Raw genomic sequence first — 24,608 nt, 5'->3', positions numbered from 1 at the left:
CGAAATCTAGCATTTTAATTGGTTGTTGGACTGCACGCTCTCAGACCCACGATGGGGGGGACTGGCTGGAGCTAAATAAAACCTTCCTCTCCCAGCACGCGTTGTGATTGGACGCTTACTTTTAGAACGCTTGAAACGACCATAAATGGTCATGTCTGTGCTGATATGATTGGTTTAAAGACACGTCAGTCGTGCTAATTGCGTCACGTGACTCCGGCGGATGTCGGTGCTCTTTGTTTGGATGGAGCGGCTCGTTCGCATCCACAGCTGCAGCTGCATCCACACCGATGTCAGGACATTTATCTTTTAATGCACTGGCGGGATTTTCTCATGATTGTTTGAGATCTGTTAAAGGCCGTGCAGGATTTATTCTAAGTACTCTTATTTATTAATTCTATTACTGTACGTTAACGCTACAGTACGTTAGATGTAACGTTAACATGAACTAGCTAGCTAACGTTAGTAGCATCTGTCGTTGAGCAGCTGAGCAGTTGTTGGCAGGTTAAATGCTGTCTTCTTCAACACGGTACACTAAGAACATCCACCTCCATCCCGAAAGTCTGCTGCTAGTGGGACACGAAGGATCTGTCCACGCTGGACTTCATCAGACCCCTCTTACACTGGGACAGGAAGGACCCGGCGACCCTGGACCATATCAAACCATGCTGGTACTGGGACAAGAAGGACTTGGCCCACACGCCGTCCCAATCAGAGGGACTGGACCCTGCTACCGAGGCCAGGTACCGTCGAGAGGGTGCTCGGTTCATCTTTGACGTGGGCACACGGCTCGGTCTGTATCCTTCTGTGGGAATGGGAGCAATCCCATGTATTTAAGTTACACTGCTGCCACTGATCACCAGCCATAATTGCCTTAGATCATAGATGAGGACTGATATTGTTATTGCATGCTGGTTGTACCTGTTGCACAGCTGGACTGTAGCATGAGAGTGTGGTGTTGGATAGTTCTAGACTCTGCAAGCCACTGTTCTGCAAGTTTTCTGAACTCCTCTTGCTTCAGGCACTATGACACACTGGCAACTGGGATTGTTTACTTCCACCGCTTCTACATGTTTCACTCCTTCAAGCAGTTTCCCAGATATGTAAGTATGATGTTCTTTTTTTTTTTTTCTATGCCAGCCTGGGTAAGTTAAAATAAATGTGATGTGTTTTGATCTTTTGTGATTGCATGATGATGAAGGAGCTACCACCACCTAAAAGCGCATTTCATGTATTAATTTCAAGGTGTCATTTCCTGGTACAAAATGGAAATTTGTTCCTAACCTATTGAGTGTACCTGCAGGTGACGGGAGGATGCTGCCTTTTCCTCGCAGGCAAAGTGGAGGAAACTCCAAAGAAGTGCAAAGACATAATCAAGACTGCTCGCAGCCTGCTCAATGATGTCCAGTTTGCACAGTTTGGAGACGATCCCAAGGTCTGGAACAAGAACTCCCTTCATCAGAATGTGCACCGTAATATGTTTCTGCAAATGCTCCAGTGATAGGAAACTAAAATGGAGAGACTTATGTTCAAAAGAGCTTCAGAAGAATGCAAAAGTGCAGCCTTTTGCTTGGTCCCTTCTGAGTCCTATTCTTTTATAAACTTACTTTAGAGAACTTTAGACATTTTTCCACAAACCCTGCACAGAAACAACAACATTAACAGTGTCTGAATATCACTGTCAATGGTTCTATGATTGAATATGTTAATGAAATAGATTGATGAGGCAACCGGGGTTTTAAATGTCAATAAGCAATTTTGTGGGGTTTTTTGAAAATATAGTACCAAGATGTCCGCAGTGTTTTCATGAGCAAACTAGCCATACTTGTACTGTGAAGTACTGCAACTTTTGCTAAAGTGTCTTTGGTAAAGGTTGTCATATGAGATGTCACCATTTGCTCATGAAAGGATCCTTTTCTTTACAGGAGGAGGTGATGGTGTTGGAGCGCATCTTGCTGCAGACCATCAAGTTTGACCTGCAGGTTGAGCACCCGTATCAGTTCCTGCTGCGCTACGCAAAGCAACTGAAAGGTGCCTGTTTCTGTCGATTCTGAGATATTTGACAAACATTTAATAATTAAAAGGGTATTCATTATAGTAGTAGAACATCTTGATTATTTATTTTGCTTAATCTGTATCAGGATTGACAGTATTGACACAACAGAGCCTCCTCAGTTACATTTACCAAACTGTTTTCAGACTGAAGAATGTGAAGCTGATGGAGAAAACACTTTTTGTTTAGCAGGTGACAAGAACAAAGTGCAGAAGCTGGTTCAGATGGCCTGGACCTTTGTGAATGACAGGTGAGCTCAGAAACCAGTATTTCTGACAGTGAATTTAGAATTTTAATGCAGCAGTGTATTACTGTCTCCTTGAAGAAAATGTGTTATTCAGTTTTTAGTTAGAATGAGATTAAAGCCTTGTAATAAAATAAATTAAGTATTTTAATAAAATTATTATTGTGCTTGACGGCATTACAGATGTGTGTATGGAATAACTCTAACTATAATTATGATGCTCCTTATTATGGTCATCCCAAGCCTTTGCACCATGGTGGCCCTGCAGTGGGAGCCACAGATCATAGCAGTGGCCGTCATGTATCTGGCTGGACGTCTCTGTAAGTTTGACATCCAGGAGTGGACCTCCAAACAGTCATCCCGACGCTGGTGGGAGCAGTTTGTCCATGACGTACCTGTAGAGGTTCTGGAAGGTAACATGAATACTCCCACTGAATTTTTGCAATTTGTACTAGAAGTGGTGCTGGTCATTTTTCTAACTCTTCTCCTGCGTCTCCACCATCTTGAAGATATCTGCCACCAAATCCTAGACTTGTATTCTCAGGCCAAGCAGCAGGTGCCCGATGGAGGGATGGGGACTGGGGAAAACCCCCCGCCACTTTCCATCTTGTCCCCCTTAGCACCTCCACCAGCCAAGAAGGCCTCCCCTCAGTCCAGCCCCAGACCACTGAAACCAGCTCAGGTATGTGCATGGATTTAAGCCTGTATTAGCATGTGCACCTTTAAAATGTGACCTGATCTTCATCTAAATCAATTTACTGAATGTATTGATAAAAACCTCATAGTGCAAGTTGGAAAAGTATGTGAACCCTTGTAATAATTACCTCAAAAAAGCTAACTGAAGTCACGTGTTAGGATACCTTGAGTCTTGTTAAGAAAATTAGTTTGTAGGTTTAGATTAGAGCTGCTATGACTGACAAATACCTCTCAAAGTTTTTGAGTTTGCTCAGAGAAACAGAAAGATTTGAAGGCATCATTGGAACTGGCTAACATCTGTGTTCATGAGTTTACAGTACATAAAACATTGAACAAGCAGGGTGTCTATGACAGGACACCACGAAGGAAGCTGCTACTTACTAAAATAAACATTGCTACATGCCTGAAGTTTACCAAAGAGCACACTGATGCTCCACAGCAGTATTGGCAAAATGTCTGTGGACTGATGAAACTACGATGTGGAAAGAACACACAGCACTACATCTGGAATAAAAAGGTCACTGCATATCATCATCATCATCATAAGCACATCATATTTGTTGATACTCTTGACTTAGATGAAGATCAGACCATGTTTTATAACAAATTAATGGAGAAAACTACACAATTTCAAAATGTTCATTCTTTTTCTTGCCTCTATATATCATTTTAAACCTTACTGATCCTTTTCTGACCAGCACTGTTACTGTTTTTGTTAGCCCTCTCCCAAAGATGACAGCAAAAACGGTAGTAAGTACAAATCCTTCCTAGCTATAAGCAAGCAGCACATTTGCTCACAGTTTAATTTAATTAGTCAATATCCTGTCATTTAGAAATTGTTTGTCCTTAACGGCCTCTTTGTCATTTGCTTTGGTTTCCCAGAACCTCCAGAACTAGAACCTCCTCCACCTCCTCATCCGCCCCCGCCTCCTCCGCCTCCAGGCTCTACAAACCCTGGTCAGTGTCCACTGCCCTTAATTTTATGAATTCACTCTCAGACTTGCATTGTTTCAAAATTTGAATGGGGAAAGTGCCGATGTGGTGGAGGGGTCTTCTACCTTTACCACAACACAAAGTGATGTCATCCGGTTGTGTCGGCCAGTGTGCATTCCACAGTGTATTACAATGTGAATTTTATATTTCTTTGAAGGTTTATGACCGGCCATCATGTCTAATAAGCCGTAAACATACTTCACCCCTCCAACCAGATGTCCTAAATCATATTTCAATTAAGACAACACACCACCTGCATGGTTTAGAGCACAACTTTGTCTGCCTTAAAGAATAAAGCCAGTGATTTCCGATGTTTCGATTTAGATGGCCAGTAAATCTCATGAGAAACACCAGTGAACTTGGTGTGAATCCAGAATCTGTTACAGCGTATTAGTCTACATCATAGAACTCCATTGTTGTCACACTCATTGATGTGTGCTAAACTGTCCTGTCTGCAATCCAGACCTGTCACCCACTGAAAAGATTTGGCGCATTATGAAGTGGAAAAACATGACAAAGGAGCCCCCGAACTGTTGAGCAGCTCCTATATTAAGCAAGAATGGGGGGCGGGGGGTTAGGGAAATGGTGCTTTCAAACTAGAGCATTTGGTCTTCTCAGTTCAGAGTGTTCAAAGAAGAGGCAGTGGAACATAGTCTGCAACATGCCAAGCAACTGTCCAAACCTTTTAAGTGTTACTGGCATAAATTTCAAATGGGCAAATATAAAAGTACATACAATCTCTCAGTTAGAAATTTTTATGTTTGTCTTTGCAAACCATTACATAATAGAGTTCAGACAGTCCAGTTCAGCACCCGGACTCTTTTACTACTGAGCCATGTTGTTGTCATTTGTACAGAATGTGCAGAATTTCTATCAGTCAGCATTTGTCTTCTGTTAAGAAATGTAAGCAGGTCAGAAGCAGAATGCTGAATACATGTTGTACCAGATACACTGTGGCTTTATTCACCCAGCACACTGCAAGAACACAACACAGAATCATTCCAAGGAACACTGCTCCCAGAAGAGATGAATGATGAGTTGCAGCTATTTCATCAGTCTACTAATAACAAAATGTGATCCATAAGACACAGCAGCCTGGTGTGTGTTTGTGTGTGTTTGTGTGTGTCTGTGTGTGTCTGTGTGTGTCTGTGTGTGTCTGTGTGTGTCTGTGTGTGTCTGTGTGTGTCTGTGTGTGTCTGTGTGTGTCTGTGTGTGTCTGTGTGTGTCTGTGTGTGTGTGTCTGTTTCAAGAGATAAATTAACAGCCAAGTAATTTCAGGCAGATCGTTACAAAATCTGATCATCAAATCCTGTTTCTGTTCCATCTCAGTGGTCTCCCTGGACTGTGTCCACAAACAAAAAGTCTGCAGCACTTCACCACCTTCGCTTTTTCTTGTTTCTTGTCACTGGTCGTTCTCTGGAGCTTTGCATGCAAAGACTAATTCTTTCCCACTGTGTACAAATGTTGACTGCATCTTTCTTTCCACCCACAGATCATAAACCCTCTTCTTCCTACCCACCAGCCCCAGATCCCCCGTCCAAACCAGCTCCTCCACCTTTACCCCACTGCCCCCCTCCTCCACCGCCCCTGCCCATGCACCTCCCCAGCTCCAGCTCACTGGTGTCCAGTGAAGGCTACCAAAACCAGCAGGCCATGATGAACACAGATGGTTCCTGTTACACCAGTGTACCCCAGGCCTGTGCCCCACCGCTGGGCTACCCCCACTGTCCCCCAGGCGCCACATCCTATCACACTCCTCCACTCTCAGCATATAGCTACCTGCTTGCACCGCCGCCTCCCTCAGTCTTGGGAATGGCACCTAGTTTGAGTAGTGGGTACCTGCCACCATCAACTACAGTACACAATCAACTACCCCCTCCGCTGCCACCTGGGATGCCCCCCGCCAGCGGACTAAACCGTACATGGATGAGATGAGTACCACAAGAGAAAGTGAGATGTTTCGATTGGTATAAAGTCACCAACAGTATTAATTTGTAAGATAAAGGACAACACATCCTGGGTTGTCAGTTCTTCACTGACTCACCCAGTCATGAGACAAAGACAGCAAGGGGATAATGAAATGAACAGAAAGCAACATATTTGTGTCAGTTTGTGTGGTTTTTTTTTTTCTTTTTACAGGAAAGAACTCTACATAAAACTGTAAAGTTCACAGAGACCTGGAGTATTGTAAAGTTAATGTTCCTTGAGCCTGCTTCTATTTTGCAGAAATAAACAGCACTCACATATGGGTAGCACTATACAGCTCTGCAAAAACAGTAGGGTATAATTTAGAAATAACAAGGTAATATATGGATAATATCTAGTAGTAATAACTTTGTAAAAGGGGTGATATGTAGGTAACTGCAAGGTAATAAGGTGGTATCTGCTGTTTATACCAAGCTATTACCTGGTTATGACTTTAGTAACAGGGATAATATTACTTTATACATATTTATTATTGTCATAATAATCCTACATTATACATTCTCATTACTGAAATATTACCCATCATTACTGTGTTATTACTAAAATATTACACCAAATGCCAATTAGGATATTTGCCCCATTACTTTATTACTTAGATAATACCCCACCAGTAGTAGCAGTATTACAACTTGCCAATTACATAAGGATTAGCCAGTAATAGTTCCACCCTCTAAATTAAATTTCAACCAATTAGTGCGAAATAAGTCTGAAATGTTTGGAACCTGACTAATAATTATTCGCAGATACCCACACAATTTTTATTTTTATACATTTATTTTTGTTAAGGTGTTTTGTTTTGTTTTGTTTTTTTCATGCGTTTTAACACTAAATTATTTTATTAACAATAAAATTTACAAATTTTGTAACATAAATATTAACGTTAATTCAGCAACATTTCCATGTAAATCATGTAGTATAAAAATATTTAAGTACTGTAGTTTAGTGTAGTGTCGTCTACTGTTTGGTTGTTGTTTTGCGATGCATCGCTGGCAGATGCAGCCCAGTATTTCCTCATTGTACCATTTTACTTTTTTTTTTTTTTTTTATAAATATATATGTGTGTGTGTGTTTGTAATTTAAATTTTCAGCCTTGTTTCACATGCTGTCATTTGATTGCAATCGTGGTGAAATTACAAGGTAATTATGTAAACATTTTATACTTATTTTGCACCAATTGTTTGCAATTTCATAAAAATTGCTAAAAAGAGCTGTGAAATGCTACCCACACCTTTTAGTCAAACCATCTCCATTATAATCACCTAATTTCAAGTAAAAACACAAATAGAAATACTTTGTTGCTGGTTTGCCTGCCAAACCAAATGTACTGTAACATCTTTTTAAAATGATTGGTGGCTTTTTGGAAATGCTAGATGGCCCCATTGTAACTGTATTACAGTGAATGTAATGTAATACAGTAATTGTTAGTCATGTAAGAAACACGAGTAGCACAGTAAAACACACTTGTTACACCTCATATAGTATTATATTGTTGTCACAAATGCACACTTTCCTGTGTGCATTTGGGATTAAAACATATCAAACATTGTCTAAAAGTGTTTTTTTAGAAAATAAAAAATGACAGAATACACTACCAGTCAAAGGTTTTAAAATATACCTGTGTGTCTGGTGTTGGTGAAATGGTACAGTTCATGTTCAGTAAGTGACCTGAAATATAATGTTTCAACCTTTAAAATGTAAATGTGAAAACTGAAATTGGGGAACAGTTTTCCTGCAGCTAAAGAAATAAATGAAGCCTTGACATTTGATTCAGACAATTTGCATGTCCTGATTGTATACATAATTTCCCATCAGTGTTAGACCACAGTGTTACTACACCCTCTAAAGTATTATTTGGACAATACTGCAGTGCGGGAAGTAGTACAGTATTTTGTCTTCATAATGAACACAAAAAGGTCATAAATAAAAGAGAACAGTCTGCTATAAGGCTTACATTTCTTTTCTGAATGACCTGCATACATGATTTGTTCTATTGTTTATTATTTGCTTTCTGCTGCTTTTATTAGGTTTTTGAAAGGAAAGATACAGAGCTAGATTAATGTACAGATTGCAGAAAATGTCTGTGGACTGACAGCCCTTGGAAGCAGACTGGAAAAGACTAGAAAGTTCCCATTAATCTGTGGTGATAAGCATAAAACACACAGGATACACTTCTTAAAAGAAAACAAACATCATTGGAGCAATCCATGTGTTAATTTAATGTAATAATGTCATACTAATGTAATAATAAATTGATTATGAATCCATTCTTTTATAAAAAGCAGTTTGCCTTAAGAAGGTTACAGCTTTGAGCAAATCTGGAAAAACTAGAAAGGAACTGTACTATGAAAATACATCCAGTGAAGAATAGTTGATCATATTAAAGATAAAGAAAACATTAAAGATCAGGTGAGGGAGGAGAGACAAATGTTGGTGGGAGGGTTTTTTGTATTAACAACTTATAGTATTATATAGTGAAGCTGTTTAAACTGTACACGGCAGCTGCATCTTGGGACTGGAAGTATTTCTCAGGGTGTATAGGTGTGTCGTGAGGTTTTCTTGCAGCAGTTAAGTACTGGTTGGTTGGTTGATGCTTTACTCTTTGTATAATGAGATGTAAATCCAAAGCTGGTCCTGTGGAGGACATAAACCTATGACTGCCTGGTTTGTGCAGACTATTCTATTCTCTTGTTTAGCAGGACCAATTCAATTCAGTTTATTTATATAAGGTGATCTGAAGGCACGTTACAGTCAACTATTCATATATAGCAGCAGCAGATGGTTTTGTTTAAATAAAATGTTAGTAATTAATAAACTGCACAGCGTGAAGTGGATATTCTGGCTGAAGTGTATATTCAATAAGAGTGTAACCCTTGTGTTTTGGGGTAAAGCCAAGGCTATTAACAGATGTTTTATAGTAACATTAACATGTCACGGAGGAAATATGGGGACCTTGTACTGGACTATTTCAAATTCAATTGTAAAATCAGAACAGGTAATTTCAAGTAACGGTAACCGTGTGGTACAAATCAAAAAGGAAAACCCAACTAATCTTGAAGGAGAACATAACCTTTTGTGTGAAGAGATTCAATTCAATTAAATTTTATTTGTAAAGCGCCAAATCACAGCAGAAGTCCTCTCAAGGCACTTTACAGTGTTTAAGGTTTAAGACCTAACAAAGTACAACTGTATACAGAATGATATAGAAAACCCAACAATCCAACATGGGCAGCACCAGGTGACAGCGGTGGAGAGGAAAAACTCCCTTTAGAGGAAGAAACCTCCAGCAGAACCAGGCTCATAGTGGGCGGCCATCTGAGGATACCTGCAGAAAATTACAGAGAGAGGGAGACAGAGAGGAGGAAACACAACTACAGGAAAGAGAACATTGCATGTTATTAATTTAAGTTAATGACATATAATGGTAACATTTGAATGGAGAGAGGAGAGGAGCTTGGTGTATCAGTAGAGTTCCCCCAGCAAAATAACCTAACCCAAAGCAGAACTAAGAGATGGTTCAGAGTCACCTGATCCATCTCTAACTATAAGGTTTATAAAAAAAAGGTAAGTTTTAAGTCTAGTCTTAAATGTAGAGAGGGTGTCTGCCTCCTGAACCTGAACTGGGAGCTGGTTCCACAGGAGAGGAGCTTGATAGCTAAAGGCTCTGCCTCCCATTCTACATTTGGAAACTCTAGGAACCACAAGTAAACCACAAGTAAACCTGCAGTCTGAGAACAGAGAATTCTGCTGGGTAATTAAGGAACTATGAGGTTTTTAGGATAAGATGGAGCCTGATTATTATGTGCTAAATGTGAGAAGAAGTGTTTTAAACTCTATTCTGGATTTTACAGGGAGACAATGGAGAGAAACTAACATAGGAGAAATATGATCTCTCTTCCTGTCAGAACTCTGGCTGCAGCATTTTGGATTAACTGGAGGATTTTTAAGCCATTATTGGGACAAACTATTAATAATGAATTACAATAGTCCAGTCTGGAAGTAGCAAATGCACTAGTTATTTAGCAATACTTTGAAAGAGGATGCTCCTAATTTTAACAAAGTTTATCAGGTGGAAAAAGGCAGTTCTAGATATGTATTTTATGTATGAGGTAAAGGAGATATCCTGGTTAAAGATAACTCAGAGATTCCTCACAGTGTTACATAAGGTCAATGTTATGTCACCTAGGGTGGAAATGTGATGTCTCACAAATTAACAGTCTTGTCTGAATTTAGGAGTTGATCTGCAGATCCCTTGCTTTAATAAAACACAACAGTTACACACACTCAATAATCTAGTCTTAAGGAGTGGTTTGTCAGTCATCTAATGTTATATTATGTCTGATATGATCTCAATTTCCAGCCTTCAGGAGTGTGATCCGTTCCTTGATTGTGCACTGTGTTATGATTGCACTAACTGAAAGACTATTACTATTTAAATTCTGTATAATCAGTTAAGTTAAAGACATTAATTTTAATTTTCTCATTTTAGAGTGGCACGTTTTGGAATGGTTCCAGTTAGGTGGCAGTCAGTCACAGCAGCTCGTCACTTTGTGTAGTTTTTGTTTAGTTTTTGATTTTCCTCCTGCAGAAAAAAAGATTGGTCTGTTATTAATGAATTTACATGTATGAGTATAAATTACAGCAAACAGAAACAAATAATTAATGAAATAAAATGTATCTTCTTTTTGTGTCATAAATTCCTAGAAGAATATCTTCAGAATCTACACAAAGGACAGGTAATATCAATATCCTAAATCTCAGAGGAATAAAGGATTTAGCTTGGTAGCATTAATAAAGTAGCACGAATGATACTTCTCCAACCTTAATGGTTAAAATGTACTTATAGGCTCCAAAACTTCTTCCAAGGTATATCATTAGTAAAGCCATTACAGTACGACACCAGAGACTGTAGTAATAAGTTGTTGAAAAGAGTTCTAATGTTTCTGTTAACAAGAAGTTAATGGCGAAACATACTGTATTTTACCTACAGCAATGTTGCATGGATCTACATACAAAACAACAAAGAGAAAAGTCCTCAATAATAAATTCACTTCAAGAATACTGGTAAATTATCACAGGAGCAGAATAGTTTGAAAGAAACTCTGAGTAGTAAGTACGTGACTAAGTAGAATAATATTATCATTGAACCAATTCTCAAAGAATACAATTTTATATTAATAGGTATGATTCCTGTTGTTCCATACATACTGTATGTAATATACTCTATGTGTGGTGTGAAATTATACTTGAAGATGAGGAACAAAGAGAGTAACATCTGTTTGTGGAAATTAAAGAGTTTAAGGGGGATTTTTGAAATATCATAATTACAGACCAGCAGTGATGCTAAGCTACCTTACTTAGAAAAAAAGTATAAGAAGGAAAAACCTTCCAGTTAGAAACATCTGAGCTAGTTCATCTGAATTTTTTTTATTTTATTTTATTTTTTCATACCACCTCAATTTCATTAACAATTAACAGTAACTTTCTATGTGTATGTAGTGAAAGTCCAGTAACATTTTGTCAATTTTCTTGGAGTGGGGCTTTTAACAGACAGAGATGATACAGCATATATAAGTCTGGATTGACCTTCAGCTTTCAATGGTAAAATTCTGCCTTTTCAAGATACGACTCATTGGAGCCAATCATGTAGCTTCTTTAGAGTTTTGTCTGTACCTAGGGAGAAGTTAGACCTTGTTTAATATTGAGTTACAAGAATTCCTAAATAGGTAACTTGGGTTATAACAGGAATTCCACAGATAAAGGACAGTTTGATAGATAGGAACTGACATTTATTTGTGTTCAGACCTTAGAGACATATCTCTTAGACACCTTATCATCAGCCAGCTAGCTCTCTTGTCATATGCGGACTGATAGAACTTTCTATAGAACCCAATATTCAGCAATATCATAGGTGTTATCAAAAAAACTTCAATCAACAACCTTCAGCTTATCAAAACTGGAGTTCTTCAACGGTTCCCCCTCCTCTGTCAACTTATTTTGAGATGGGACAAAGGTGCCTTCAGCTCTAAGTTTCAAATGTCATCCAGCTTGTTTTGAAGATCAATATATACTGTTGCTTGAAAAGATTTCTTCTTCTTTGAAGGGCTAGATCAACTGCCACATTTTCTGCTAAATTTTATATTTACACATTTTCCAATTGGATAATCTTTTAAATTATTTTTGACCCTAGCTTTATTCCAGAATATGTCTAGAAGATTCGAAACAGCATCCTTGACTTCCAGGAGTTAAAAAAAATTACTTAATTGCCTTAAGGCAGCTTTTTCAGCAGGGAATAGTGAGAGTATTTATTATGTTGATGGCTATACAGTTGTCAGCTACACATCTGGGCGGTAGCCAGTCATCAATACTAGATTGCCAAAAACAGTCTTTATTAAACCAGGTGTATTGGCGACTGCTTGGAAAATGTTCCCTCCAAATGTCAATCAGACTAAATTTATTCATGAATATATTTAGACTTGAGTTGTTTGAGGAATGGTTTCTGAAGGGAATCTGTCCATCGAATTATCCATGGTTGTTTTTTAAAATAAGTGATGAAGTAGTTGTAGATTTTGGCTTCCAGGTTATAAAATAAGACACTATTCTCTGTGGATGAATTGTAACAATATATGTTGACACTGGTGAAAGTCATTTGGTTAAATCTTATGATCAATAAACAAAAGTGGCCTGAGGAGTCAACCTATTCTGAAAAATAGCAAAGTGTTCTGTGACAGGCACAAGCCAGATATAATTTCCCCATTGTGATTATCAAAAGTTAACATCTCCTTTAGAAAAGTGGCACTCTTGGAATAAACAGCAATCTGTCTTATATTCTTTTACAGCCCAAGACAAATCTTTCCCTTTTCATAACACTTCCCCATGACATTAATAGAGTTTAAAGATATAGACATAAAAATGCAAGAGCAAGAAAGAACTTTTAGTGTGAAAATTCCTGAAAATCTCAGACTGAAAGTCTTAGTATAAGGATACTCAGAGAAAAACAAAGATAAGTATAATAAGAACAAAGACAAATTATCCCGTGCCAAATTATTTCTTCAGACTGCTCTTTAGTCCAAGAGTATAATTACTTATCAAAGCAAAAATCCATGACCCAGGTCATGTTACTGAGCAGATAAAGAGATTTAAAAATAAGGCTTAGTTGTTAAATGTCTATTATTTGCAAGAGGTAATGGATAAAGTTCCAGATGTGTTTAGATCAGCCACAGAGCAGCTCTCTGAACCCTGCTCTTCTCTCTTCCCATCTCGCTTGTTCAACTGCTGGCAAAAGTTTGTTTTTCACATCCTTTGTTCCTCAAAAAAGTCTTCCAAGACTCTTCCAGGATTTTCTTTTATCAGAGAACCACTTAGGTTCTCCAGATTTTATCATGGTGAGAGTTCAGTAACTCTGTTACTCTGTTACAACTTTGTTACTAAGAAAACAAAGGCGTGAATAGTCAACGTCATGCATCAAGTTAGTTAAAAAAACTTCTTTTGGTGCAACTTTTCTGACGTGATGGGCTGAAGTGATCTTCCTAGGATCTTTCTTTCTCCTGTTTTTGCATGAGGACTTTTTGTGACTGTGTCGGGAGACACACATTACCATGGATACACAATAGTTTTTTTCTTTGTTTGTTTGTTGCACACAACAAATTATTACACTGTCTCTATTCTGTATTTTTACAATCAATTTAATCTTTTCTGCTGTTTTTAACATCTTGATGAGAAGTTTATACTGCTGATGTGACACATTAATTCCTCCTTAGGATCAATAAAGTAATACTGTATCAATACCTATATGAAATATTTGAAGATATGCTACAGTATACAAGACATACTGTAATTATTTTATTAATATAATATAATAAATTTATTGATAATTATTAGACAGTCCAGGTGGAACAGAGTGTCCAAGATGAGTGTGAACACTCAAATTAAGGAAATGTGGCTGTAATCGACATGCAGCTCCACAAACCACAGTGCCACCACCAGTCTGCAGAAAGACCTGCAAGTCAGAAGGCGAGCCTCCATGCTGCCAACAAGAAATTGTTTGAAGTGCAGCAGCACCTGCAGGTGAAGGATACGTGGTTTGGTAAGAGCAGCTGCCTGGAGAGTGACATTAGGGATCTGGCTGACACTTTGTCAGCCCTGAGAATCCCGCAGTAAAAACATGGCATCAACAGGAAGCTGCTAGAGCAGCACAAGGTGGAGGTGCAGAAACACATGCACTCCCTAAGGATGAGTGAGGCCTCCCTGGGTAGGACACTGTGTCCATCAGCTGGACACCCTGCAGGAAGAGCACAGCATGTCCGAAAAAGAGGCAAGAGACAGCCAAAACTCTATCCACAGACTGAAGGAGGTGTTGGAGAACAGTCAGCTGGAGTGTGACAGACCGAAGGAGCAGCTGCAGCAGGTTTGACTCCAACTTGACACAAGTGAGGAAGCACAACAGAAAGCAGAGTCAGCACGAGGCCAAACGCTTCACAGCAGAGAAGAACTGAACCAACCAGAGGCTAGAGAACGATGTTGTACTGGCTTCAGTCCTCTCAGAGAAGGATAAACAGAGGATCCACACATTGATAGAGGTAGATGAGAGGTTTTGTTTGTTGTACAAGATATGCGAGGCAGAGGACATGGCCACTAAAGGCATGATGACCAGCAACACTTCAGAACCCAAGGTCAACCTACTGAACATGAATAACAGTCAAAGACAGGACCAAATCCTGAAACTCTTCAATCAAGTCAGTTCCTTAGAGTGTTACCAAGCCATTCTACCATCTGGGAAATGCCCGCATAGTGCCCCACCCCCCACAGAAAGTCCCGCTGCACTGAACAAGCTGTGCAGTGGGAGAAAAAAAAATTGATTAGTTGGTTATTTGTAACAGTGGCAAGATGTGGTCTTGGTGAGAGCCGTTTTGGCCACTTCCCTGTCAACCTAAACTCAGACTGGGCTATGATAAAGTTAATGTTGTTTGCAGTAACAGTTACAGATGCCCAGTGCTAGAGGTAGATAACGTATTTAGACCTTTACATAACAGTTAAACTCAGGTATCATAAAGTATGTTTCAAATACTAGCGCAAGGAGGCTCACTGGAGTAAAACACATTCCACCAGCTGCTAATCACTGAAATTTGTTGCCCGAAAATGTAAGACGGGCCCCCAATGCCAATACCTTTATGTCAAAACTTAAAATTTGACATGACTGAACAGATTTTTAGGTTTTTATGTAAATAGTATGCATATTTAGTTTATGTTTATATGTATTTGGATTTATTTTTAAAGGTGTCCAAGGATATGATCATAATTATTAGTATTTTTGCTTACATATACATTGACAAGAAACAGTATGTAACCTTCTAAAATGTTATGTTTTTCTGCATTAATTTGTAATAAAACATGATATGATCTTCATCTAATTAAAAAGTATTAAGAAATATAACGTGCCTAAAATAATAACACAAAGAAAACTCTGGTATTTCATGTCTTCATTGAGAACAGCCAGAAAAACCTCATAGTAATAGGATTACTGGTCTGAAGACTTTTTTGATACACTTGGGAATATACCCCCTCCCAGTCACTGCAAGCTGCTGTATGTTCTTTCCAAATAGTTCAATATAGTTTCATCAGTCCACAAAACATTTTGCCAATACTGCTGTGGAGTGTCAGTGTGCTCTTTCTCAAACTCCAGTCGTTCAGCAATGTTTGTTTTAGTAAGCAGCAGCTTCCTTTGTGGTGTCCTGTCATAGACATGCTGCTTGTTCACTGTTTTACCTACTGTAGACTTATGAACACAAATGTTAACCAGTTCCAGTGACAACTTTAAATCTTTGTCACTCAGTGTTGTTTCTTTATCTCATCAATGAGTGTTTGTTGTGCTCTTGGGGGCATTTTGACTGGTCGCCCACTTCTTAGAGTAGTCACAGTCCCAAAGTGTCTCCATTTGTAGATTGTTTTTCTAACTTTAGACTCGTGAATTTGTAAAGTTTTTGACATCACTGTGAAATCCTTTCCAGCTTTATATAAATCAACAATTCTTGATGGTAGATGTTCTGAAAGCTTCTTTTGGCAAGACATGGCTCACATAAGCACATTCTTCTTGTGCGGAGTAAACTCAAAAACTTGTTTTTTGAGTGTTTTTTGTCAGTCAAAGAAGCTCTATTCCACACCTCCAAATAAATTTTCTTAACTTATGCTAACACATTTTTTGTGTTATTGTTTTAGGCACATTTTATTTGTTAATACTCTTGACGGTCTTGAAGGTCTCAATGAGCACAGTGGCCTTCATCATATGTAAATGGAAGAAGTTTGGCACCACCAGGGCTGTATATTTTCTGGATGTACTGTCCGTATATATCAGCCATAAAATTAAAATGTGATTTAATGTTGTTGTGGACAGAGCTTAGCATTGGAAAAATGTAATGCTGACCATAATGGACATATGACCAAACGCACAGTGTATGGCAGTTTGCTGTGTATGAGTCTGCATATCTGCAGAAGTGAGCATTCTGACTTGACGTCTTAACACATAATTTAACTTTACAAGTTAAATGATTTTAGTAGACTTCCCAGCATGCATTTGTCAAGTTAATGCTCTAAAAATATTGTTCTTTTTAGTAAAAAACAAAAATAGGAGATGGAAACTTGCTATGTGTCTTTAGTACACCCATACATTAGATCACAGTTATTTATTTTCTATGTGAACCATGATAGAGGTAGGTGTTGAATTCAGTGACTTCCCTGGTTCCCATAATTTTTTACAACCATTTGGTACAGCTTTACATGATTGCTATATACTCATTTTGGTACATTGTGGCTCAAGCAGAAGCCAGTTATATCTTCAAAGTAACTGAGAAAAGAGGGCGAATAAGACAACAAAACGGGGGTATTTTAAATATTAGATCAACCAAGACTGGTGTTTCTAAAACAGATTTTTCAAATGAAGCTAGATGTTTATGTCTGAACAACTACCTCACTTGTTCAATGGAATAATACATTTTAATCAACCAAACTAAGACATTAGCCTTTAACTTAAGTTTTTAAGTTGAAACGAGAAGTTACATTCTACAATGAGTAAATTATCAGCAATATATATATATATTTATATAAAGTACCCCAAAGATACTGTTCAGTGGTAAATGGACTTAAGCTTTAGAGTTAAGCTCTACAAGCAGTATAGTTCTGGGTGGAGCTAGTTTTTGCTCCACCGGTTTCCAAACTAGGCATCAGTCTGTAGTTGTGAGATGATTGATGGGAGAAGAAAGAAGAGAAAACAAACTTCTAATACACAAATCTGTTTCCCTTTGAGCAACCTTACAGCAATCTCTACTGTTTGTGAACTACACTGTTACTTAAATAAAACCATCTGGAAAGGAGCATATCTCCTTGGTGCAACTGCTAACAACTCATAAATGAATGAAATCTGACATGTGGCCACAATTACAATGTTTTTTAGTTCAAGTTCACAAGCCAGATAGTTGAACCATTGGTTAAATCTTAAACTAGTAACCTACTGTAAGCATAGTACAAAAACAAAAAACTGAGAAGTAATTGTAGTTACAACAAATAATGCAACATAATAAGGGAGGTGTGTGTGTTGGTCTGTGACAGGCAACAGTGACACCAAATTGAAAGTGACTTAAGTTCAGCAATCAGGCAAATTCGCCTGCAATTAGCTGAGTCACTTGAGGCATTGTGGCAGGGTTTCTCCAAACATGGCGGGTGGAGCAGCCTTGTTTGCCAGCTGGAAACCACCCAGGTGAGCTGGACCTAAGTTCATTCAGTCATGTCTCGTTCTGGTCGGCGATCTACCCAGATGCCCTGTCCCTTTTATTGTGTATGTATTTTGTGTCATCAGCCTCTAACTGATGTCAGGTCTCAATCCTGGAAGCAGGCCTGCATTTTGCAGGGCTAATAGCCAATAGCAGGCTGTCGTATAAACAACGCTCTTTCCATGGTAACTTGTGCCTCCCAACAGTCTCAAAAGGTGCTGACAAAAATGAATGGAGGGATCAGAAAAATTCCAGTAAGTCCACATGTTTCCGTCATCTCATACAAAAATTTAAAAACAGCATGAGAAGGCAGAAGACAGCCAACAAAAACTTAACAAAAACTTCCAAAAACAACCCACAAAGACAGGAGCTGCTGCAGCTGGCTGACACCCAACAGGTGCTGGATGGCAGCCAGTACAGTATCTCATTCAAATGGAGTCCAGTAAAATAAAAGGCTCTCCAGTAGGATTATGATGACATTACTTCATCTGTCTTGCACTGTGAAGTCATGTTTTAATACAGTAGGTTGTAGTTTACAGCTCATTAAAAGTCAGAATGAGTTGGTAGACAATGACCTGATATTTTATAAAGTCAAATATCCCACTGCTGTATTCGTTGTTGTGTCAGTTGTTACAAGACAATTAATACAACCTTTTAGTGGCCTGCACACATTGCAACCCATTAAGGGGATTACAGGTGATATGTGGTTTCATGTCTTATAGATCTTTCAGGTCTGACCTGTGAGGAGTTCTCTGATTGGACATTTTGACAAAGCTGGTTCTCTCATCACCTGCAACTCATTGACTGTTAAATGCCTGATTTAAGCACCTGTCTATGTTCCTACAGAGCTATCTACTTCATTATACAAAATACGTTAAGAGAGCTCTACATGTTAGATTGTGATGTGCAATGAGCGACAATTCTTGATAAACATTCAAAAGTTTAGAATCACTTCAATTTTTCTTTGTTCTTAAAAGAAGCAAGTTTTTTTGTTCTTCATATCAGATTGATCATAAATACAGTAATGTAATCATTGGTAATATTGTAAATGACAAAGGACCATCAACAGGCTGTAAGAACTATATTCCAATGGCACAATGTGTTCACTAATACAATTTTAACAAGGCAAATGAATTGAATATCCCATCCATGATACATTGAAACAACCCCCATTCCTCAGTTCATGCTGCACAACGTGCATCCCTAGATGATGGTGGTCATGTTTCTATAGAACTAATGCTAGGTGCCCATAAAGCAAACATGCTGTAGAAGTCCACCCCTAACAATTTTCTCCCAGAGTGATACTGTATTCTCTATGGGTAAATTAATCAACTGAAATTAATCTTAAAAACTAAATTTACTAAAAAAGACTGAAATACAAGTGAAATCGGCGTGCCTTGGTTCAAAAGTCGGGAATAAATCAAAATCTAAATACCTGGAGGAGGTACATATCTGAGTTGAGGTAGATCCATTGGTCAGTTCTGGAGAAAAAAGCAGGTGACTTATCCCAAGTTAGTCCCCGTGGCTCCTGCTTACCAAGCATTTGCACAATGAATAGTTTTAGTGTGAGGGCAGTGATTATCAGGAGTGTGGAACAGGGCCATCACGCCACAGAGTGTTCCTCAAAATCAGTAAGAGAATGTCCGTGAAGGCAAACGTCTAATAGCTCTGTTTCTGGACAAAATAATAAAGTAATAATTAGTAATAATTATAATTATGAGTTTAATTATTATAATAGGTTTATTTATAATTATAATTATCATTATACTTGTACTTATACTTGTAATTATAATAGTTATAATGATGATTATGTAAAAAAAAAAAAAAAAAACGAATTGGTACTATAATAACACTACCCACCCCGTATGGCTGGTGCAGCAGTTGTTACCATATTTCATTAGGCAAACTACCACAGTATAGGAATTAAACCCAGGTACATGGCCTTAGTGCGATATGTAGCTATGAGCAGTGGTGGGAGAGATGCACCTTGATCCGACTCATTCAAAATACAAATGTTCAGTGTTGTCCAGTAGCACATGCATCATTAATCACTGTCTGAAAGCACCTCAACAAGTGTAAGGTTGGCCAAAAAACTAAATTAACAACAGCAATGTGAGGAGCCTGCATGTTCACTCTGCTATTCCACTGATGATTTGATTTGATATCATGCATTCATGTTTCTGGTCAGACAAAGTGAAAACTATACCAGCAAGTAAAAGTCTAATGACTTTTTGTTTGGCTGGGTCACTGGCAGAGCGTATGAAAGGAGTATTGACCTGTCTGAAAGGACAGACAGACAGCAAACATCCAAATAACTAGAGACAACAGTGAGTTCTAAGGCAGACAGGAAATCAGCAGGACTGACTGTCAAGTTATTTATTTTGTGTGAATGAGTTTTATTTGATTTTATGTCTGGTCAATGTGTTCTTCCAAGGACATATTTTGTAACTGTGTTTGCCACTGACAGGCAAAATTAAAACGACACTCATTAAAACACCCTGTCCTGATTGGCAGACCCACTATAGATAGCGTCCTACATCAACACATAATAATCTTGTGTGCGCCCATTGGCATGCAACTGCATGCAGTTTAGATTTGTACCATGGTAAAAGTGACTATGCTACTAGTAAGATTGTTATTACAATCTGACCAAAGCATTCATTCAGACATGGTCAGGTTAATGGAAAAGAATACATGTCTGAAAGGCGCTTATGACAACCCATAGTGATGTTTCAATCTTCTTAATAAATGACTTCCTGCTACCTCAGAGTGTTTTATCAGCTGGTGATAGAGTGGGCTGACATGCTAGAAAACAAAGTACTGACCATAGACTGTGAATGTTTGGGTTTGATTTATGATGTTGCAGTAGTGCTCACCTCTATGTACCCTTTTAGTGGTAATGATCCTCTATAATGGAGCTAAATAAAATGTTTGATATTTAGGCATGTACAGTGAAGGAAAAAATTATTTGAACCCCAGCTGATTTTGTAAGTTTGCCCACTAACAAAGAAATGATCAGTCTATAATTTCAATGGTAGGTTTATTTGAACAGTGAGACACAACAATGACAAAAAAAATCCAGAAAAATGCGTTTCAAAAAGAGTTATAAATTAATTTGCATTTCCATGAAGGAAATAAGTATTTGATCCCCTATCCGTCAGCAAGATCTCTAGCTCCCAGGTGGATCTTATACAGGTAACGAGCTGACATTGGCAGCCCTCTCAGCTCGTTACCTGTATAAAAGAGACCTGTCCACAGAAGCAATCAATCAATCCAGATTCCAAACTCTTCACCATGGCCAAGACCAAAGAGCTTTCCAAGGATGTCAGGGACAAGATTGTGGACCTACACAAGGCTGGAATGGGCTACAAGACCATCGCCAAGCAGCTGGGTGAGAAGGTGACAACAGTTGGTGCAATCATTCGCAAATGGAAGAAACATAAATTAACTGCCAATCTCCCTTGGTCTGGAGCTCCATGCAAGATCTCACCTCGTGGAGTTTCAATGATAATGAGAACGGTGAGGAATCGGCCAAGAACCACTCGGGAGGAACTTGTCAATGATCTCAAGGCAGCTGGGACCATAGTCACCAAAAAAACAGTTGGTAACACACTACGCCGTGAAGGACTGAAATCCTGCTGTGCCCGCAAGGTCCCCCTGCTCAAGAAAGCCCATCTACAGGCCCGTTTGAAGTTTGCCACTGAACATCTGACTGATTCAGAGGAAGACTGGGTGAAAGTGTTGTGGTCAGATGAGACCAAAATCGAGCTCTTTGGCATCAACTCAACTCGCTGTGTTTGGAGGAGGAGGAAGGCTGCCTATGACTCCAAAAACACCATCCCCACTGTCAAATATGGAGGTGGAAACATTATGCTTTGGGGGTGTTTTTCTGCCAAGGGGACAGGACAATTGCACCGCATCAAAGGGAGGATGGATGGGGCCATGTACCGTCAAATGTTGGGTGAGAACCTCCTTCCCTCAGTCAGGGCATTGAAAAGAGTCGTGGTTGGGTACTCCAGCATGACAATGATCCAAAACACACGGCTAAGGCAACAAATCACTGGCTCAAGAAGAAGCATATTAAGGTCATGGAGTGGCCTAGTCAGTCTCCAGACCTTAATCCCATAGAAAATCTGTGGAGGGAGCTGAAGGTTCGAGTTGCCAAACATTGGAGAGGATCTGCAAAGAGGAGTGGGCCAAAATCCCCCCTGAGATGTGTGCAAACCTTGTGGCCAACTACAAGAAACGGCGGACCTCTGTGATTGCCAACAAAGGTTTTGCCACCAAGTACTAAAGCACGTTTTTCAAAGGGATCAAATACTTATTTCCTTCGTGGAAATGCAAATTAATTTATAACTCTTTTTGAAACGCATTTTTCTGGATTTTTTTTGTCATTGTTGTGTCTCACTGTTCAAATAAACCTACCATTGAAATTATAGACTGATCATTTCTTTGTTAGTGGGCAAACTTACAAAATCAGCTGGGGTTCAAATAATTTTTTCCCTCACTGTATACTAGGCACCCCCGAGTTAATTGAATTGCAGGTGTCCTGCAGTTCCAAGAAACTTAACATATCCAAAGAAGTTGGGATTTTTTTTTTTTCAAAAAGGCAATAAATAAATAAATAAAAACGTGATTTGTTAATTCACTTGAAATAATTGTAGAGTTTGGAGGAATACATTTAGAAAATGTTTGAAATTAGCAGAAAGTTTACAAAATATTTAAGTAATGCTGTTCTGAATAATTTCAAGTTTAGCAGATTATTTTGTGTTGTGTCTGTGTTCTTTGGAAATATTTCACATTATATTTAACAATATATAAAAAAAAACCTAAATAATGGAGAAATTTTGTGTTCAAAAAGTCATAATATTTCAAGAAATATATTATGACTTTTTTCTAAAATACATTGAACACAAACATTTCTCCATTATTTAAGTTACAAAAGCAGTAAAAGTAAGGATGAGAATTTCATTTTTCACAGATCAAAGTTTTGTAAATACAGGGACATTTGGATAGCAAATAAGTACAACATAACCTGAAATGTATCATGCAAGGAGGAAGCTGTACATCAATTCTATTCAGAAACGCAGCCGTGTTCTCTGAAGCCGAGCTCATGTCAGGATGAACCAAAAAGACAGTGGAAAGAGACGAGGCCACGTCTAAACCTGCTGCAGACATATGTATTTCTCAAATATGACTGGAAACATTTCTTAAGTGGAATCTAAATATCTTTTGTACATCTCAAATAGTAAAACAAAATTCACCATACCATGATAAGTATATTTGGAAAGTTATTCCAAAGTATATATTTTTTGGCACATATGGTAAAAAGATGTTAATAAGTTCTGACAGTCTGTGTTATGAAATTGTCTGCAAGCAATTAAACTTTCCTTAATGTCAGAAAAACAAAATGTGTTGCAGAGTACAAAATTCATATGGGGAAAAAATATGTTTTTGCAGTGTGGACCACAAAATGTCTGGTAAATATTGTTTTGAACTTCTGATTATGTTTGGGAAACAAATAAAAAAAAAACAATATTTAAAATAGAAGCAAAAGTCACAAAAACAAACTGGTTTTAATCGAGCTTCAATTGCTTTAGTTTTTTGTGTACACATAATCACATTTAGAGATTTAGACACACTCCTGTGAAGATTTCACAGTAGCAGGTTAATTCATAACCTCTAGTTCATTACCAAGCTCACTACTTTGTAGGAAACTTTGTGAGAGAAATGTCAATCTTTTCAAGATCATCAGATCGACAGATTGTACCTGGGTTTCCATTCGACGTGACTTTACAGCACTCTTCTTTCTCTGCCTGCTACCAACTTATGTTGTTTCCCAGACCCGCTCATTGTCTGCATCTTTTGTACAGTATAACTTTGAGCTTTCAGTGTTAATGATGAATCATTATTGTTCACGATAATGATGTTCATCATGACCTGTAACATGGCTCCTGAGCAGGGTAGCAATGGGTAGTTAGTGATTGTAATTCATCAACGCCTTCATACACAGGTCATATATTCGTAATCTTGCCAAATCTGAAAAAAAACACAACACAAGCTGAACTGAGTCCGGACCATAGTCTGAGTACAGGTTTGAGTTTAACCCATGATGCTGCACTTATGCACACATCTGGTGCCCTTGCTTTTTTGTGTTTTTCATGGAGTAAAATAGCAAATTGTAAGACAAACATGAGTGGTTTGATGGTTGGTGGTGTGGTAAGTTGACTAGAGTTAGGCGAAAGTGGTTTAGGAAAAGTGGTTTGGGTTGGATGTAGGGTTTGATGGAGGAGGGATTTAAAGGGTTTTTTAATGTTTTAAAGGGGCAATAAACACAAGCAGTCAGATATCACAACGATAGTAAACAAGTCCCAAGGTTAGCTCAATATATCCTGTCTGCAAAATATTAAATTATTACCCACCAAAGCTGGAGTCAAAGTTGGACTTGTGACTTCCTAGTTTGATTTCTGTACCCTAGTTAAGAGTAAAAAGATTTTCCTCTGCAATAGGGAAATATGAATATTTTCCTGTCAGACTTGTTTGCTTGCAGAGACTCTCACACCATCCGTGTGGATATGATTCCGTACTGTAACAAATATTCCCCAGTCCACCTTGTTACACCAGCACTCCCTTTACTCTTTTCATCTGACATGTTTGTTGCCACCTCCCTTCTCTTCTTCTTCTTCTTGTTCTTTCATGGTGGCTGGCAAACAGTCAACTGACCCACATAGTGGAGTTGGTGGCAGCAGATACCAGAGACACTGCAACAGAGTGTGTAGATGGTAAATGGTATCGCTACCCTCAGAACCAAGTTGTTTACATCATGTTGCTTTGGAACACGGAAGATCATTTTTAAGCTGGGAAATAGAAGAAGATAAAA

At 38.4% G+C, this 24,608-nt stretch overlaps 1 protein-coding gene across 1 annotated transcript; it reads left to right on the top strand.

Moving 5' to 3' along the window:
• Positions 1–220: 220 nt before the first annotated feature.
• On the top strand, positions 221–7,908 carry LOC113158560 (cyclin-K-like). Its single transcript, XM_026354539.1, has 11 exons — positions 221–289; positions 571–794; positions 1,019–1,100; positions 1,301–1,432; positions 1,923–2,028; positions 2,243–2,300; positions 2,538–2,707; positions 2,804–2,976; positions 3,710–3,740; positions 3,873–3,947; positions 5,476–7,908. Exons 1-11 carry the CDS (start codon positions 221–223, stop codon positions 5,916–5,918), a joined length of 1,563 nt encoding a protein of 520 aa, XP_026210324.1. The 3' UTR covers positions 5,919–7,908.
• The last annotated feature ends 16,700 nt before the right edge of the window (positions 7,909–24,608 follow it).

The sequence above is a fragment of the Anabas testudineus genome, chromosome 12 (genome assembly GCF_900324465.2).
Source record: "Anabas testudineus chromosome 12, fAnaTes1.2, whole genome shotgun sequence".
Classification (NCBI taxonomy): domain Eukaryota; kingdom Metazoa; phylum Chordata; class Actinopteri; order Anabantiformes; family Anabantidae; genus Anabas; species Anabas testudineus.
This window is presented reverse-complemented; position numbering and strand designations above follow the sequence as displayed.

Bases quoted from the DNA above. Each gene is read 5' to 3' on its own strand.
- LOC113158560 (XM_026354539.1), top strand. From the start codon at position 221: ATGTCGGTGCTCTTTGTTTGGATGGAGCGGCTCGTTCGCATCCACAGC. The intron at 795-1,018 runs GTATCCTTCTGT...CTCTTGCTTCAG, and splicing joins GTGGGCACACGGCTCGGTCT to GCACTATGACACACTGGCAA. The intron at 1,101-1,300 runs GTAAGTATGATG...GTGTACCTGCAG, and splicing joins TCAAGCAGTTTCCCAGATAT to GTGACGGGAGGATGCTGCCT.